Source organism: Gasterosteus aculeatus, chromosome 1 (genome assembly GCF_964276395.1).
Source record: "Gasterosteus aculeatus chromosome 1, fGasAcu3.hap1.1, whole genome shotgun sequence".
Classification (NCBI taxonomy): domain Eukaryota; kingdom Metazoa; phylum Chordata; class Actinopteri; order Perciformes; family Gasterosteidae; genus Gasterosteus; species Gasterosteus aculeatus.
In genome coordinates, this window is record NC_135688.1 from 29,900,519 (window position 1) to 29,918,858 (window position 18,340).

The 18,340-nt window shown below is 42.8% G+C and overlaps 1 protein-coding gene and 1 long non-coding RNA gene across 4 annotated transcripts; one reads left to right on the forward strand and one right to left on the reverse strand.

Annotated features, from left to right (window-relative positions):
- Positions 1–383: 383 nt before the first annotated feature.
- On the forward strand, positions 384–14,937 carry LOC120821977 (fibronectin type III domain-containing protein 4-like). The gene is made up of 9 exons (XM_040181162.2): positions 384–974; positions 5,155–5,270; positions 7,563–7,664; positions 8,211–8,313; positions 8,793–8,882; positions 9,161–9,312; positions 10,345–12,341; positions 13,651–13,720; positions 14,813–14,937. Exons 1-7 carry the CDS (start codon positions 887–889, stop codon positions 10,384–10,386), a joined length of 693 nt encoding a protein of 230 aa, XP_040037096.2. The 5' UTR covers positions 384–886; the 3' UTR covers positions 10,387–12,341; positions 13,651–13,720; positions 14,813–14,937.
- Positions 11,623–17,904, reverse strand: LOC144407193 (uncharacterized). 3 transcript variants are annotated; one of them, XR_013467640.1, is made up of 4 exons: positions 17,780–17,904; positions 17,248–17,320; positions 16,803–16,873; positions 11,623–12,365 (listed from the first exon to the last, which is right to left on the reverse strand). It is a non-coding gene; the product is annotated as an uncharacterized LOC144407193 (long non-coding RNA). The 3 variants fall into 3 exon arrangements; XR_013467641.1 differs by lacking the exon at positions 11,623–12,365 and adding an exon at positions 13,613–13,681; XR_013467642.1 differs by lacking the exon at positions 11,623–12,365 and adding an exon at positions 16,190–16,325.
- Positions 17,905–18,340: the final 436 nt, after the last annotated feature.

Genomic DNA, 18,340 nt, shown 5'->3' on the forward strand with positions numbered 1-18,340 from the left:
TTGGTCTCTTTTACTTATGTCTTATTCTTCTAACACTTCAATGAGACGATAATGAACAGATTTACAGTGACATCAATAAAGAATATAAATTGTGAATTTCATGTCTCCTCCGGTTGTTGTTTCCCGGCAGAATGCCACAACCCCGAGGTGGTCACAAGATACATTTACAAGTACCAGTGGTTCTGAGGTCAAGCTCCTTTAAGATAAACGATTATAACCAACAGCAGCGAAGCATGTTGGTCCCTGACGGCAGGTAATTACAGGTGATGAAATCCTCACTTCCACCTCTTCCTCCTCCTCCGCTTCCTCCCCCCTCGGTGTAGTGACTGAATGTGGAACGTCAGTGTCTGGCGTGCCTGCAGTGTGCGTGTGTGTGTGCGTGTGTGTGTGTGTGTGTGTGTGTATGTGCGCGCGCGCGCGCAGGAGGCACCGCCGGCAGACATTTTCTGCTCCTCCAGGCGTCCAATAATCCATCAGATTAAACCTCCGCTGAATGAGAAGCACCACCTTTCATTTTGCTGCTGCTTCTCTCACCAACACATTCCTTCTAATGCCTCCAAACCCCGAAATGAGATAACATGACGGCCGATCTGCCGGAGCGCTGTCCGCGGTGCTGACCGCCCCGCGACCCTCCACCTGCCGCGGAGAACGCAAAAAAAAACAAGCCCGCCAGATGCACGCGGAGACGGGCACGAACTACCTGTTAGCCGCCGCGGGCTGCGGGGCTCCGCCGCCTCTTTTCATTCATCGCATCTGACTTTGTGCAACTTGTGAACAGAAGCCGAGACGCAAGAGGAGAAGCTGAGGATGAAGACGCAGGAGGGTTGAAGGAGGAGAAGAGGAGCGTGCAGAAGAGCCGGACGGCTGCGGGAGGACAGAGGAGGTTATGACCGCGTTCCTCCACCTGGACCTTCACCTGGGGCTGCTGCTGCAGCTGCTGACCTGCTGGCAAACGCCAGGGATGGTCCGAGCCAGTGAGTCTCTGTTCACTCCTTTGCATGCTTTCTTCTTCTCGTCTTCAGCGTCAGGGTGGCATCAAAGCGAAGTCCAGATGCAAACATCTGGTTGAATTTGTGATAGGGGATTTTGGGAGGTTTTAAATGTAAGAAATAAAACGTTTTGAAAAGGGAAGATAAGTTACAAAAGTGTATATTTCCAATCAATAGAAGAATCCAGCACTCTTTTTTTCAGGTGTTTCAGAAGAATTACATCATGTTCCTTTGTATTAGTAACTGATGTATTTAGACAGTTGTTATTAAACTCACATCCTTGATTGATTGTCCTTTGGGTGATTGGTTCTCTGGCACCTTTTAATTCTTCCCTTCCCGTTATCGTCATATAAAGTTTTATGAAAAGCAGCTTCTCTTTGGCTGATGACCAAGAAGTGGCTTATCGTTTACGAGGCGCCGTATGGATTCAGCCAATGAAGTGTGAAGTGTCTTTCAGATTTCCACAAACATCTCATGTTAACTCGTCACTCTGTTGCTTTTCTTTATGAAAAATGTCCTTTTCCTTCTTTGGTAGAAATGGTACCATAGTTGTCTGTGCTGTGATCTTTGCGGTGTTTTGTTGTGCATCAGCTTTCTACGTGAACAATATTCATCCAGAGAGTCAAGAATCATTGTCGAGTCTGCAAAACGTTGTCTCCTCTTACTGTTCGCATTGAAGTTGAGATGTAGCAACTTTAGTTGATCGTCACAGAGAAGAACTACTCCCACAGTGGGACATGGGGTTGCTTTGTAAATCCTTCAAGGGGACATTATTCTGCATCAGCAGCATAATCCAGCGGAGAGGAAAACCTGGGAATGAGACAAGAAGTCACTTCTCAGAACCAATGTTGTCCAATGTTTTCCAGAGAGGAAGCAGCATGAAATGCCCCCAATGCACCACAGGAGGTCTTCTCTGAGAGAGAGCATGGCAAAGAGCTTCTTTCTTGGCATGGGGGGGTCGCCTCCTGCTGCTCGTATTGCAGATCCAATGAACCCTGATCTCCCTGACGTGCAGCTTTGCCATGTGTCTCATGTTCATGCCGTATCTAAATCAGCATGCACATGTAGTTTCTGCATCGCAGGCATCCATCATCATATAGAAGTGGAGGGGGGGGGGGGGGGGGGGGCAGCCATTAGCCAGATTGGACTGCCTGCTTCCATCAGCGAGCTGCATCCCGGCTGTGATTTACAGTCAGAGACGTCGCACCGTGTCACAACATCCAACGTTCCGGGGGGGTGGTGGTTGTTGTTGTTGTTGTGGTTTTAGTCGCCGTGGGTGACGCCGCCGGTGTTGTGTTGCTAGGAGCTGCATAGAAACGAGAGCTGGATGTGAGGATGACATGTCTCATAGAATAAGTATATTATATTATATAATATTTTTTGGGAACAAGGGAGTCTTCGGCTGGACTTCTTACCAAAACCAGTGTGTGGACGACAGATGATGCCTATTAAGACATCACTGATGCCTCAGCTGTCAATTAAGGTTATGGTGGTCCAATTCAGGAGTCCTGAAAAAGCTTTGAAAACGTTTTATGGTTTTGTGGAAAATAAAGACCTAAATGTTTCAATGGAAATATTGTAGAGGTTTGTTCAAAATTAGCGGATACAAATACCTCCTTATTATCCATTATAACAAAAGTTTAACATGTGGATTAGATCTGTAATGTGGGGTTTCGTTTGGAATATTTCATATCGCATCACTTGATTTAAGGGAAGAATCACAAATTAAACTTAAAATAACACAATCGTAAGAATGTGGCTAAATGCATCCTGAAATAGTATACAAAATAATTATTGAGCATTCAAAAATCTCCTCCTGTTTCCCTCCTTCTCTTGCTACTGCCTCCATCATTGATCCCCATCCTCCCGCTCCGTCTATCCGTCTCACTTTGCCCTTCACTATCCTGTCTCGGAAAAACCGAAAGCTTGAAAATGCCCTCGCAATCTCTGGATGTGTGCCGAGATAATTGCTCCCTCTCCCTCCATTGTTCTGTCATATTCCTGTCGTCTTTCATCCTGCTCTTCCTCCCATCATTTCCATCTCCTCCTCTGCCTTCCCGACTGCGTCCTCTCCTCCTCTCTCCTTTCCTCTCTCCTCTCCTCCTCTCCTGGTAGGTCACATTCCCTGTGTGTGCACTTTGCAGGCAGATGAAAGCGCTTGTTGATTTAGCGGCCGTAACTTGATGGGAGTTGGAGGAGGGGTGAGGGGGTCTCAGATGTCACTGGCACATACGGGGGAACGTGCCGATGAATGTTTGTGTAGGTGGAGGGTGTTTTATTTGTATTTATATTTACATTGAGCTCCGAGCATCATGTTTCAAAGCCGTTTCAAGGGATCAAGGAACCTCTTTCTGCAGCCGGCATTCAGCACACGCCTTCAATGAGCGTGTACGGAGGAATTTATCGGCAACAAACGGAGCCCAATCCTCCCACTTTATTTCCCTCCACCTACACTTGCTGAGTGCAACAGGTTCATGTGCCTTCCTCTGGGTTTCTGGGAATTGTGGGAAATCACAGACAATTTAGGAAAACATTCCTGCTCTCTTTCACAGGGTATTGATCATTTTGCACAGCGGTATCAGGAAGCATGATAGATGGCTTTGAGCGGTGTGGCCTGCAGGGAGCGGCGGTGGGGGGGGCTCGCATAATGAGCCGCGGTTAGCTTGTTAGCCTGAAATGAGCTTGACATTCACGGTCATCCTCCGCCGAGCCGGATCGGATGCTTTATTCTGCATGTGGGGAGAGCCGGCGTCAGTGCTGCTTCCTCCTGCACCCTCGTCTTCGGTATTCTCGTTGTCGTTTCTGGTTTTGACGGTTTCGACGGATTCAGGAGTTCATCCACCCCATGAGCCTGAAACCATGGCAACAACAAGCGTGTCCCAGCCGTGTGCATCACCCCTTACGTGCCGTGAAAAACAGCTGCTGCATCCCATGTTTATTCCAACATGGAAAGGTGAAGAGAGTTCAGATTTCAGACGTCACTCATAATGTGAAACCGCAGAGTTTTAACATTCTTTTTTTTAGCCTTGACGCCCTAATGGGCAGCTGCGCCTTCTTTCTTCTGATGGTGTGTGTGTGTGTGTGTTGCTTGTAGAACACACACACACACACACACACACTCGCTTCCGGTTGACACTGAATTGCTTTCTGCAGCCAGAGAAATGGATCAGTAGCATGAAGTTGTGTGAGTTGATCTGATCAATAGCCGCTGACACAAAAAAGCATTATTAATGTTATTATTATTGTTATTGATTCCATTTTATATGGTCGCATTCCTCCTTTCTGTCTTTCCCTTTATCTTCAAGTTCTTTGTCTTGCCTTATTTCTTCTTTTGAATATTTTACGTTTTCTGTGTTTCTTTGTCTCTTTATTTCTTTTTAGTTTCATTTCTGTCTTTATTGCTTCCTTTATTTGTTTACTTTATGGTTATAGATGGAAGACAGATGTGTCTTCCATCCATAACCGTTAATAACCCTTTTTTCCCCTCTTTTTTTCCCTCATAACTACTAAATATTTCCGCGTGACAAACTGGTACAAAAAAAGGTTATAGCATGTTATTGGCTAATATTTACACGACGTCTCTCTCCCTTCCTCTCCGCAAAGGTCACAACGTCTACTGATGATTTAAATCTCCCAGCGAGCAGTTTGTGTTACCCGTCCGTCCTCCAGAGGACCAGTTACATGAACCTGTGTGTGTGGGCGGGCTTTTGCCCATGATCACACATCTCAGGACACTTTAATCTTCAGGGAGCGAGGAGATGGGGCAGCCGTCCCCACAAGCGTCCCACTCAAGGACACGGATGGAGACACGATGGACTTTCAGTGTAGTTTGTTTGCGAGAGAGGAGACAGGGGGACATCTGAACATTCACCCACCCACGTCTTTTCTAGATTGTTAGTTTGACATTTTGCGAAAATCAGAATTTAATTTGCCATCTTTTGCAGCTGCAACATCTGTTTGGAGCCTTCAACCGGAAGCGATGGGGCCGTTACAGCTGCAGATCTTTGTCCTTATGGGTCTGACGTTGGCACGGGGAGTTTTCTTCTCCGCAGCAGGACACCAACTCTCTGCAAACTCCACGTGTAAGCTCTAAAAGCTGCCGAAGACCCTCCTTAAAAACTCATGTCGTGTGCGTGTGTGTGCGTGTGTGCGTGTGTGTTCACAGCTGTGCCAGCAGCCCCGGTCAACGTGTCGGTGACTCAGCTGAGGGCGCACTCGGCCACGGTGACCTGGAACGTCCCTCAGGGAGACACCGTGATCGGCTACTCCATCTCACAGCAGGTACGGTGGCCTTTTAGCATCACTTTAGCAGAAGAGGGTGGGGGCGGGGGGGCATTTTACCACACGGGGTAATGAGCTCACCAATAGACTTAGACAAAGTAATTAGTAATGAATAATTCAATCTGTCTCCCGTCCGATTGTCCCTTCGCTCTCTCCTCGTTGGCGGCCGATTACATTTGCAGGGAAACAAACGGAGGCCGTGTCTTTTGTGAACGGATCCCTCAGACAACGCGTATCGCTCTCACGGGGAGAAGACTGCTTTCTCTCAGTTGAATTATGCGTCGCTTTTTATCCTGAGCAACGTGTCTCCTTAAAACACGGCGTAATGCATGAGGCCAGAACCTTTGAGCCGCCTCCTGTAAAAGAGTCAATAACGTCATAACCTTTGAACTTGTTAATGTCCAGGTCGACTGCAGGTTGACGTCGGGTTTCTTTTTTGTAGTGATGACAAACCAAATAAAGACCTGAAACCTTCTAACTATCCAAGCAAGGAAGAGTTGGAACAAATATTCAGCGGAATTGGTGATTTAGAAATATTAAACTGTCTTTAACTACTGTTTTTTTCCTTATTTTGGTGGTCTGGTAACCTTTGATCGGTCAGTGTTTTCACCTGGTTTTGAATCACCGCCCAGCCTGTAATTAAACACCTCGAGCTTACTTTCATTCTCTTCCACGGCTGAAGTACATCTGGCTGGGAAACGTTTCTCATACATCGCCACATTTTCGTCTGACTCACTCGGCTCGGTTCGTTCTCGTCCGTTTGTGCCGCCCACACGTTGGCAGAAAGAGAACCCGACGTTGGCTCGGCTCTGAGTGGGAGTCGTCTCCATTAGTGGAGATGGTTTGGCTGGGACTCGCCTCGCGGGAGGAGCGTCCTTGGTGGCGGCGACGCCAAGGACGCTCTTCTTCTTTTAAGTCGTCTGGCCTCTGACTCAGAATCCATCAACCTCGTGGCATTTGCTAAGAAAACAGGATAAAACATCTCCGCCTACAACCTCGGGAAGCTCTCGTGTAAATTCCTTACTCAAATAACACCGAGGGGGGGGTGAAGGCGCAGGTTTCCATGCAGGATGTTAGTCATCAGAAGGGACTCAGGGGGTGATGGTGAAAGGTGGCTGTCAATCATGCGTATCTTCCGGATTCTGCTTTTAAGCACTGATCTGGTGTCAGTCTCCTGACATTGTTTCACACGTTCTCTCGGTAACCAGCGGAGACGTCTGTTGGTGACGGAGAAGCAGCACGAGGGAAGCTGCTCCACTTATCTGAACTTGATTAAATAACTCCACGCCTGAAGATTCATTTGTCGTCATCTGTTTAATAAATCTTTTATATGCCGCTACAAAGACTTTTTCTTTGTATTTACTTTGTAAAGTTGTCATGGGGTGATAGCCAGAACGAAGGTTGAACTCAAAAGCAGGATTCCGAGGATAAAAAAAGATTTTATTTTGGCAGCAGAGGGATTTAAATAGTTAGTTCGGGATCCGTGGCCGGGGAAGACGCTGGAGAGGCAGACAGGCACAGGGGTTACTTTGAGGGCGAGAGGGGAAGCCGGGGAATCCGTCAGGTTCCGGGGAGGCAGGCTGGGACGAGACTGAAACACGAAAAAAGGTCTGTGCAACAAAAAAACTCTTCCTTTTGAAAATCTATCTCGGGTGAGAGCTGGCCAAGTTACCACTAGGAGGGCAAAACGATCTGGCGAAGACTGGTGCTCCTGCTGCTCCTTAAGAGCCAAGTCAGATCATGACAAAAATATTTAAAGAGCAGACGTTGTCTTGCACAGGAACACTTGAGTTATGTTGAAGGAGCATGATGGGTTGGTGGAAGTGCAAAAAAATCTGCATTTATCAATTGTCTACTAATGGAGCAGAGGTCAAATTGAATTACTGGCAGGCATTAAGGGGGATGCGTCATAAAGAGCAGCAGCGAGGACCCTGCAGTCTCTGAATCCTCCCCTCACATCTCTATCCTATAAAAGATGTTTTGCAGGTTAAGTAAGTTTATCCATGCACTACAAAAAGCACAAGAAACTCCAGGCCTCCTTCTGTGTCTTCATGATTGCCGGTGTCACCTTGCCTTCAGACATAATCATCCCCAGTGGGACAGCAACTACATGAATACGGGTGAAGCGACGCGGCTCGTCACAGGCGGTGGATGTCATTTGGATTCATGCCGTCTGTCTGGAAATAATGATAATGTTTTTTATTACGTGTGCTTTGTGTGTGTGTGTGTGTGTGTGTGTGTGTGTGTGTGTGTGTGTGTGTGTGTGTGTGTGTGTGTGTGTGTCGTCTCCAGAGGCAGGACGGCTTGATGCAGCGCTCCATCAGGGAGGTGAACACGTCCAGCCACAGGTGTGTGCTGTGGGACCTGGACGAGGACACACACTACAGCGTCCAGGTACACACACACACACACACACACACACACACACACACATCTCTTCAGAAAGACTCAGTTAGATGTCCTGAAGAAGAGTCAGTGAGCAACTCACTGGTGAAAGGACGATAAAACAAGTTCATGATGAATTGTTCTTCCAATGGACGGTTGGCCGTCTTTTTTATAAATTTAAATTTATAAAATAAATGATATATTTTAATGTTAAGTCAAGGGTTTTATTATGTTATCAGATGAAAAAAAAAATAGTATAGCTTGTTAAATATAGTGGTAGTACAGTTTGGTATAGCATGTTGAAAAACAGATTTTAAAATTGATGGCATAAAAAAGTCATGGTATATAAAAAAAGTAAAAGAAATGTCATAGCATGTTGAAAAAAGCCCCCAAAATTCGTAATATTGTCTGTCTAAAAAGGTTTTTGAAAAAGGTTTTAAAACGCAGCATTGCTCGTCCTCCAACGACACCCAACTAACCGCCCTCCGACTACGCTTCCTTAAATGTATGAGCAGTGCTGAAGGAACCGTCTCTTTCTTTGGGGGGGGGGGTTAGGTCCAGTCCGTCGGGCCGCATGGTGACAGCCCGCCGAGCCGCGCCGTCCACTTCAGGACTCTGGAGAGGAGTGATCATTATCCAGCCGGAGTCCTGGACCACCGTAAATAAACACACACACACCTACAGACAGATGTTTCACTTCTTATTTCATTTTCAAAGAAAGTTTTCTCTTAAGTGGAAAATGAAGTTAAATCACTTAAAAACTTCACCCTCATCAATCTCTACAAGACTAAAAAGACTACTAAAGTATTTCAATCCTCCTCTTGACACCAGGTGAGAAGCTGAAGCTCATTGGCCCTCTCGCTGTAGCTACGGTCAGTTAGCTTAGCATGAAGACTGGAAACCGGGCAAGCATTTTCTCACATGAACTGCTTGTCGTGTTTTTTATTTGCACCACTTCCTTCACACGTGATTGGTTCTTTCGTATTTAATGACGTCTGTATACGAACATTTTCATCCTTTTTATTTATAAAAATGTGCGCGTTCTGTGCCTCACATTTATATCCAAGCACTTTCTTTTGTTTGCTCATTGAAAAAGATGAAAGGAAAATGAATGAAGTCGTCTTTATTTGCGCTCAGATGAGCCGGCGATGGAAGGTTTGGACATGACTCCTCACCTACAGACCGGAGAGCTCCTCATCATCACCACCGTGCTGCTGCTGTGGGCAGGTCAGCCCAGATGTGTGTGTGTGTGTTGTCATCATGTGTGGAGGAAGTATCATCATTACTTTGAAGCCACGTGAAAGCTGGATTTCACTGATGTGACCGGTCGAAGTGGAGCTCAACTATTCTCATAATGGGTTAATGTGCTGATCGTCATCTCAATCAATGAATTGTCCCCAAGTGTTCTGAAGTGCTGCTGTTATAGATTCTTTTCACCTTGTCCTGCCCTTCACATCTTCACCCCCCCCCCTGCCCCCCCCCTTCCCCTCCACCCCCCCCCCCAGCCGTCATCGCCCTCTTCTGTCGACAGTATGACATCATCAAAGACAACGACTCCAGCAGCTGCAAGGAGAAAGCCAAGAGGCCGCTGGTCCGAGCCGCCCCCCCCCACTACACCGCCTCAGCCGGCAGCTCGCCGCTCTGCCACGACGGAGATGTACGCAGCAGCAGGGCGACTGGTTCATTATCCTCCCGAGCCTTCATCTTGTTGCGGCCCCGCTGTTCAGTACACAAGCCTTCGAAGGCTGCCCGGAGCAGTCTTTATTTATTTATTTGCCCCCCCGAAAAGCCTCCGTAGTTCCATCAAAGATCTCCTAGCAACCAGCGCTGCTGCCATGATGGCTAAATATAACACTGGGAACCGAGAGCGCTGGTTTGGGTCGCTGCTCTGGATCCAATCAGTGGCACCAAGTTGAAGCCTAAAGTTACAAATTGCACATTTTAAAAGAATTATTGTCCATTGTCATGTTATATTTTACTTGTATATATGCAGATGACACAGATTAAACAATGTAATTGTTTTAATGTACCTGAACTGTATACGTTGCAAAACTTAGTGAGGTTTAATAACCAAATATAATCCATTACTTAAACGATGAATCACTTACTGCTGACTAATTGTCCCTTCATCCTCATCTTTTAATCACTGCAGCTCTAATGAGCTGCAGGAGACAAGAGATAATTAACCGTTTAATGTCTGTATTTTTCCCCTTAAGTGGCTCGAAGATGGGAAGAAAATTAGTTTTTATGATTCCCTTTATGATTTCTATATATCTCAATGTCATTTTATTTTTATTTTTTATTCATTGTAAAGTTAGGGTTAAGTTTGAGCTTAAACTAGGCATTGATTAATTACATCAAATGCTTTGTACAAAGTCCGATTTTGAGCAAGAATACCTTTAAAAAGGAAAAGACATGTGCAAAACAACAGAACTAGATTTGCCAAATTTAATTTAATGTCTGTGTGCCCTGATAACAAGAAATGCCACATCATCCTGCCCAAACTAAGAATCCTTTCTTATTTTCCAGTCTGAATACAAATCAAGGGAGTGCGATTTTAATCGATCAGCTGATAAATCTTTAATAAATGAATAAGGCCCACGCATTTCCCTCCTGAGGTTTATGAGTCATGTTCATACATGTGGCCCTCTCTGTTCGTGACGCATGTGCTCATCTCTCTCTCCTTTAGCTGCACAGAGCCTCCTCCTCCGTCAGCATCATTAGAGTCTGAGTTCGGCAGCATCTCGCCGTGCCGGACGGACGGATTCGGTGAAGTGCCGCTTTAGACCCGAAGAACTTCAGTGCAGCGGATGGAGCATCTGCAGACTCGACCGAGAGTCGAAGCTATTGTAAAATATGGGGAAGCCAAGAAGCGTCCATGCAAATGGGACTGTGGAGTAAGTGGATGAGTACTGCCCTCTAGCGGCGGACGAGGAAACATTCAGGCCATTGAAACTTTCAGGCAAAGGACGCAGGAGTTTGACAAGATGCAAAAAGTCGGATTCATGTAGTTTCTTCTCTCGGATTTTGAAGACTGTGAATATTTGCATGTCGTCATCAAATTAATGGAAAAGTCAGGTTTGACTTTGTTTTTTTTACGTAGAGATGCAAGTGTGTGTCTAAAATCAACTCAACTGTGTTTTTCATTTCCTAATGCGGTAGATGTACAGCACGAACATAGAACATGTATTATTTGTAAATAGAATATGTACATAGTTCAAATTTAAATGATTGTGCAGTTAAGTTTGATGACAACTAATATTTCATATGAATTTACACTTTATTTTCAGAATCCAGATTTTACAGTTAAATCAAATTTTTGCATTCAGTTAAATTAATCACATTCTATCATGACTAAATGACGGAATAAGAAATGTAGAAGAGTTGACATATTCCAGGATGTAAAATCAAGCTTCTTGATATATATTTTTTCTCAGTATATACGTATATACTTAAATATTTAGTTGGTTAACTTTTCTTGTGGTGGAATTGTTGAATGGCGTAAAATACAGGTCCAGATTATGATAAACAAAGCTGCTGTGGTCGACATTGATTTGGCTTCAGCGACGTTGCTGCAACATCTCAGGCCACAAAAATTCAAGGTGTAAAATAATATAAACTGGAATTATCCAAATAAAACCGTGAAGAGCATTCTGAGTATTTAAAAAAACTCATCTCTCCTACAACCGGCTGCCTGATAAATCAACCCTAGACTGCAAAAATCCCCATTTACTGGACGTGACGACAAGTCAGTGAACTCTCACCGGTCCTACAAAGATCTCCTCTGCCTCCGTTCTTCTGAATGGGAGTGAATGTTGGCCTTAGGATGAAGCCCTTAGTTCCCATGCAGTATACGGTGGTATTTATGGGTGATGTCACTGATAGCGCTTTCTTGAATGTACAACAACACAACCAGTGGATTAGAAATTGCAAAGAAATCTTCAATATATAATCTCCAATGACATAATTAGATACTTTATATTTTTATTTGGTTGCTCCAGAATACATGATAGTAACTTGAAGCTAAACAAAGAGGTCATGTTTGTGGATGTAGTGTGGTATTTTAATTTGTGACTCTATATTGTCCAGTTTCAACACAAATGAAAATAAATTAGGTTTTAGTAGATTATTCCATCCAGGATTAATGGGTAAATATAGTCCGTTTCTAGCCATCGACGAGTCAGTAACAGTTAACAGTTAAAATGGCGTTATGAATGCCTTCAATGACGTCACACTTAATGGTTATTCCCTATGATAATGAAATTATTGTCAGTAGTTTAAAGAAGATAATGAGGGACATTGTTCATACTCATACTCATAAACATGCATACTTATATATAATTAAATAATAAGACGTGATCGACACACAATAAATATTCTCACAGGATATTATTCCCAATTACATCATATCATGTGACATGTTATACCTTTTGCTGTTTAATAATGTGATGGAGGATAGAATAAATCTCCCATCAAACTAATACATACAAATTGACCATCGGTACATTTTACGTGAAGGTGTTTCCCCATTGGGCCCCTGGTGCTGTGATGACGTCACTATTTAGCGCAGGTTGACGAGCGGCGCTGATGACGCGTCCAAGATGGCCGACAAGCACCGCAGCTGCTGCTCCGCAAAGACGATGGAGGAGCCGATGCGAGAAACGAGACTGACGGCGAACGCTGCTGGTGAGTTATGGTGTCAACCGGGGGCTGAACAGTGAAAACAACAACAACACAAAATAAATAAATATAAACGCTTGTCGCGGCGTCCATCGCTAAGTGGGGTAAGATTAGCTTACGGCTAACTCGTGCTAACGTCGGTTGCCTTTTCTTTCGCTGTTTGAATAAACAAACTATCTAGTGGTGAAATGAACCTGATTCATAAGAGACACGATTTGTGTTTGGAACACAGCGTTCTATTTGTCTTTGGTTCTAGTTATTCGATTGTTAGTGTCAATCAGTTGTTGTTAAACGTGACGACCAACAGGAGGATGGATATGTTGGCGGACTATCTTGCCATGTGATGTTGTACTTTGTATTCACATTGGTGCTAAGTTCATGTTTTATCATCAAATTTTGAACTGATTGTTAGTTATATCTTTCCATTTATTTCAAACAATACACGTTTTACCTCATTTGGAGTTGGCGTTTCTATCCATCCTTAAAGAGATGCATTTCCTATTGGCAGGTCACGTGATCTATCGCCACCTTCCTTTCATATTGTAGGAACATGGCGATATGCAGAGAGGCATGGCAACGCTAAAACAATATTGGGACATATGTATCGACCGCGCATTCTGTATAACTTAAACAAATAAAACGTTGGTTATCAAAACTTTGGCCAAATGATCCGTTTTAGGCTTCATGAGCAAATACAGAATCCCTTTGTGTTCATTTCATTAAGACACACATCACTTTGTTTAAGACGCTGCGCTACTCGCAAGTTGTTTTGCTAGATTGTCAATAAAGTTAGAAATAAACATGTACGGCAAACCCATGGTCGTGAACAGGCACGTGGACAGATAGACCCCTAGTCATGCTCAACCACCTGCCCTTTTGCCCTGGATGAGAAAAGTGCCCCTTCTGCTGGAGCCCAACTTTTTCTTCATTCATCAATATTTAACAACATTGATTTATCTCATTTACAAAATTTGCAGCACAACGCCAAGAAAAGAAAGACACCAAAAGCAGAAGGACAGGAAATATATCCTACTGTGCTTATTTATTTGATTATTTATACTTTTAATTTCACATTTAATTTCAATCATTTTGGCTATGGATGCCCTTTTGTTTTGGTTTGAGCACTTGCCTCCCAAAATGTCTGTGCACCTGCCTGGTCATGAAGATAATTTTAACGTTGCGTGGAATTTGCATGTCGCTAAATACCCAACTGCGATCGGCTTGTGCCGTTCTGAAAAAGGAACCTGCCACCGACCACTTTTCGCACTCTGCACAACTGAAAGTCTTGTCTAAATGTCTCCTGTTTTCTGTGCAGACTGCTGAATGTTTAGAGACACTTGAAGGTCCTGGAGGAGACGAGAACGGGAGCAAGGAGCAAACATTTGGTGAGTGTCAACTAAATTATTACTAGTAGCTATTAAAGTGGTAGCAGGAACGTTTTAATTATCTTGTCAGCTTTATTTGCTGTGGTCCTAAAAAAAGATCTAAAAAGGTTGTGCGATAGGTCCTCAAATATTAAAAAAAGAACAGTAATTTATATCGCGTGATAACAATGATAGTATTAGTAAGAACTTTAAAGTTATAAAATCATTGGTCATCATTGGTACAAAATATAATACATCTTAAATAAGTCTAGGAAACTATCATAGTATAAAAAGCGTGTACAAACATCCTAAAAGACAGCATAGTATGTCGTAAAAAGTCATAGTAAAAAATATTATATTATGCCATAACATCGTAGTATATTTACTGCTGTATATACTGCTGTTAAAAATCTGATATTATGTCATAAAAATTCAAAAGAATATTATAGTATATTATGTCATAGGAATGTAGCTAATTGTTATAGTCTATGGTAACAAAATCATAACATGTCATAATAAATCATACAATGTTTCATAAAAAGTATTTAAAATATCATATATTGTATCTGTATAAGTCTTAAAGTCAAGTTATGGTGTGTCATAAATAAGTATACAAATATATGATTGTGTAGTAAACCATACAAACATCATAGTACATTATGTAATAACACATTTGGTTTAGAAACATCTCAATGTAGAGTGTCATTAAATGTATATATCGTATGATGTCATTAAAAAGTAATCAAATATGATAGCGTGTTGTTTAGAGTATATATATATAGAATATATAGAAATTAGAATACAGTATGCTATAAAAAGGTTAAGTACGTCATAATATGACGTACTTGTATGTTATACAAAAATAAGTGCATAGTGTGCTAACTAGTTATATAGTATGTCTCAAGTCTGAAGTAAAGAAAATAGTATAGTATGCCAAATGTTCTAATATGTCATTAATAGTCCTAAAAGCTCCATGTAAAGTTTAATAGATTGTTTATTTAAAATGCTTTTGATCAGTCATAATATAATTTGATATGTAGTTTGTGTTCAGTCATCAGAACTTTGACAACTAGTTGTATTTTCTAATGTGCTTCTCTTTTCTCTCCACACGAGGGCGCAGTTTCCAGCCCTGAGGACGACGGGTTTCTTCCTCTGCGGTTACTCTGACAGTGGCGGTGGTTTGACTTTTTTTTTATGTGCTGTGCAGCTGAATTTGAATAAAGAAAAATTTTATATAACCTCCTGCGTGTGTCTCATTGAAAGCCCGGGAGGAGACAGACGTCTCTACTCTACCGAGGCGACGCACACTGATGTCCTCACTGCAGTGGGGATTGAACCCGGGTCTGACGCCACCCAAACCGGGGACAGCGTAACCACGCCACCATGTCATTCACCCTCACACATGTTCCTTTGTTGAATTTGACTTCTTTGAGAGGCTGAACAGCCTAAAAAATCACCGCCTCCCAAAAGACTAGAACCCATAACCTCACGTCTACCAAGCAGTCATCTTCTCCTGGAGCTATCTGCTGTGCCGCTGGGCACCGCTTCATTGCGTACTTGTCTTCTTCACTTTGGGTGTTGGATCTTATAAGTCACCACAGCACATAAGGAATGAACCCACAACCTCCTGAAGAAGGAGACGTTGTTCTGCGCGTTTCAAGTTAAACAATAAACAAAGAGTGCACTTTGTGAATCATCTTGAGTTCTGGTGTCTCTAATGGAATCAAAGCGGACCTTCCTGAGCCACATTTGCGATTTGATCCTTTCTCCTTAGGGTGCCGTGTGTCAGACTTCAGAAGATACTTATAGTGTGTTCATGTCAGAGGTTTTATGTGTTAGAGCTACATGAAGGCGGTATGAACAAATAGCTCAGTCAGTTAGCAGCCTGCTCACAAGTCCTGAGATGGTAGATTGTGAGGTAGATTGACAATATGTTCTAAAACACTGTTAGCTGGAACAAATTTGGTAGCTCAGAGTGATCAATTACTAGTTTGGAGTCCAGAAGTTATGGGTTCAGGGCCCAGAGAAAGACAAGTATAGAATGAAACCAGAAGCGTCAGATCAGTTAGCTCCCAGAGATAAGAGAAAACGTATGATGCAGGAGGTTGTGGGTTCATTCCTTATGTGCTGTGGTGACTTTTAAGATCCAACACCCAAAGTGAAGAAGACAAGTACGCAATGAAGCGGTGCCCAGCGGCACAGCAGATAGCTCCAGGAGAAGATGACTGCTTGGTAGACGTGAGGTTATGGGTTCTAGTCTTTTGGGAGGCGGTGATTTTTGAGGCTGTTCAGCCTCTCAAAGAAGTCAAATTCAACAAAGGAACACGTGTGAGGGTGAATGACATGGTGGCGTGGTTACGCTGTCCCCGGTTTGGGTGGCGTCAGACCCGGGTTCAATCCCCACTGCAGTGAGGACATCAGTGTGCGTCGCCTCGGTAGAGTAGAGACGTCTGTCTCCTCCCGGGCTTTCAATGAGACACACGCAGGAGGTTATATAAAATTATTCTTTATTCGAATTCAGCGGCACATAAAAAAAGTCGAACCACTGCCACTGTCAGAGTAACCGCAGAGGAAGAAACCCGTTGTCCTCACGGCTGGAAACTGCGCCCTCAAGAGAAGCACAACACTAGAAAATGCATCAAATTCACACTCTTGAATGAATACTACATTAAGTACAAGTTGTTGTTTTTTTTACTTGAGACATACTCTTCAATTAATTTAATTAGCACAAAATGCAATTTGTTTTTCCATGACGTATTCAAAAATGTGTTCATTTTAATAACTTTTGTGACATACTATATTATTTCTAATCCTGATTACTGATATATATATATATATATATATATATATATATATATATATATATATATATATATGTATATATATCATCGTCATCAATCTTTTTTTAATGAAATACCATATTGTAACGTTTCTAAAAAAAGTTTTATTAGATAATTTAATATGATTTCTTTATGTCACACTATACTTAATAACTTTTTTTGCTACACTATCACAAAAATACAAGAACTCCAACTTACACATTCATTAAAATGTTTCTGCTACCACTTTAACAGCTACTAGTAAGAATTTAGTTGACACTCACGAAATGTTTTGCTCCGTGCTCCCGTTCTCGTCTCATCCAGGACCTTCAAGCGTCTCTGATCATTCAGCAGTCTGCACAAAAAACAGGAAACTTTTAGACACAAGCTTCAAGAGGCTCGGATTCCTATTTCAAAAGAGACTTACATCAGCTTTCATGGAAGACCGATCAAAACCTTGTACTACCCAACGCACAGGTAGGGATATTGGATCTTACACCAACAATCCGATCATGTCATTACGATGTGTCGATATACACGATGACAACGAGTTAAAAGTGACCACGTTCAATTACATTTTAGGTCCTTTACGTCAAGTTTTCACGAGGCCCCATACTGTAATTATATGTATGGTGTAACTCCTCTGGTGTAACTTTGAACCATTCTAGTGTAAATAAAAATCAGAAAACAATCATCGTCGATACTTTCGATTCACTTAGGTTTCCGTACTCTTGTTAATTTTGTCCTCCATCCTCCGCTTGTCTTGAGCCTTGTCATTCTCCAGCTGCTCCTCCAACATTTTCTGGAGGAATCAGAAAGAAAAAATAAACACTTTAAAGTCGCAGCATCATTCAAATGCAAAAACACCGTATTTTCTCTGAGAATAAAGAAGACGAATTATTTAAATGCGCTGTAATGTTGCGTGGTGGAGAGACTTTCTGCAGGTGCAGAGTTCACCGACTTGTGTTGCATCCCCATGATTCCGTTTAGATCTTTTAACCATAGAAATCCAACCAGTTTATAATTCGATGAAATAACAGGAAATTAGCACCACATGTGAATATAAAGTACAACATCACTAATTTGACCACTACATGGTTTGTTTATTCAATCAGCGAAAGAACCGAGCGCACAGACGTTAGCACAAGTTAGCCGTAAGCTAATGTTAGCTCACTTAGCAATGGACGCCGCGACAAGTGTTTATATGTGTTCGTTTGTGGTGGTTTTGTTGTTATTTTCACCAGTCCACATCATAACTCACCAGTCAGTCTCACTTTGGTCATCTAACTCTGTTCTCTATTCGTCTTTACGGAGCAGCTTCAGGAACAGTCGGGCAGCGGAAGTTACAGCTCAGGTGCTTGTCGGCCATCTTGGACGCGTCATCAGTGACGCCCGTCAACCTGAGCTAAATAGTGACGTCATTACAGCGCCATGGCCCATCTCGGAAGTATCTTTATGTGTAGTGTAACCATATCACTTCCATCTGGTCAATGGATATTTAATAGTTTGATGGAAGATTTATTCAATCCTCCATCACATTATTAAAGAGCATCAATTATAACATGTCACATGATATGATTTTATTGGGAAAAAAATGCTTTGATTTGAATATTCATTGCTATTCCTTCACAAACTCCAAGGGACTTTTTGGATTCACTTTAATAAAAGTGGGTTCATTCATAGTGAAACTTTTGATCAGGGAACATCAGTCCAAACTAAACGAATTACAACAATTCCATAATTAAATGTTGTATGATGCACATTATATCGCCCGAAGTTGGCGGGGATGGACTCCAGCGCCCCCCCACCCCCACCCTGTGTG

Bases quoted from the DNA above. Each gene is read 5' to 3' on its own strand.
- LOC120821977 (XM_040181162.2), top strand. From the start codon at position 887: ATGACCGCGTTCCTCCACCTGGACCTTCACCTGGGGCTGCTGCTGCAG. The intron at 975-5,154 runs GTGAGTCTCTGT...GTGTGTTCACAG, and splicing joins GCCAGGGATGGTCCGAGCCA to CTGTGCCAGCAGCCCCGGTC. The intron at 7,665-8,210 runs GTACACACACAC...GGGGGGGGTTAG, and splicing joins ACACACACTACAGCGTCCAG to GTCCAGTCCGTCGGGCCGCA.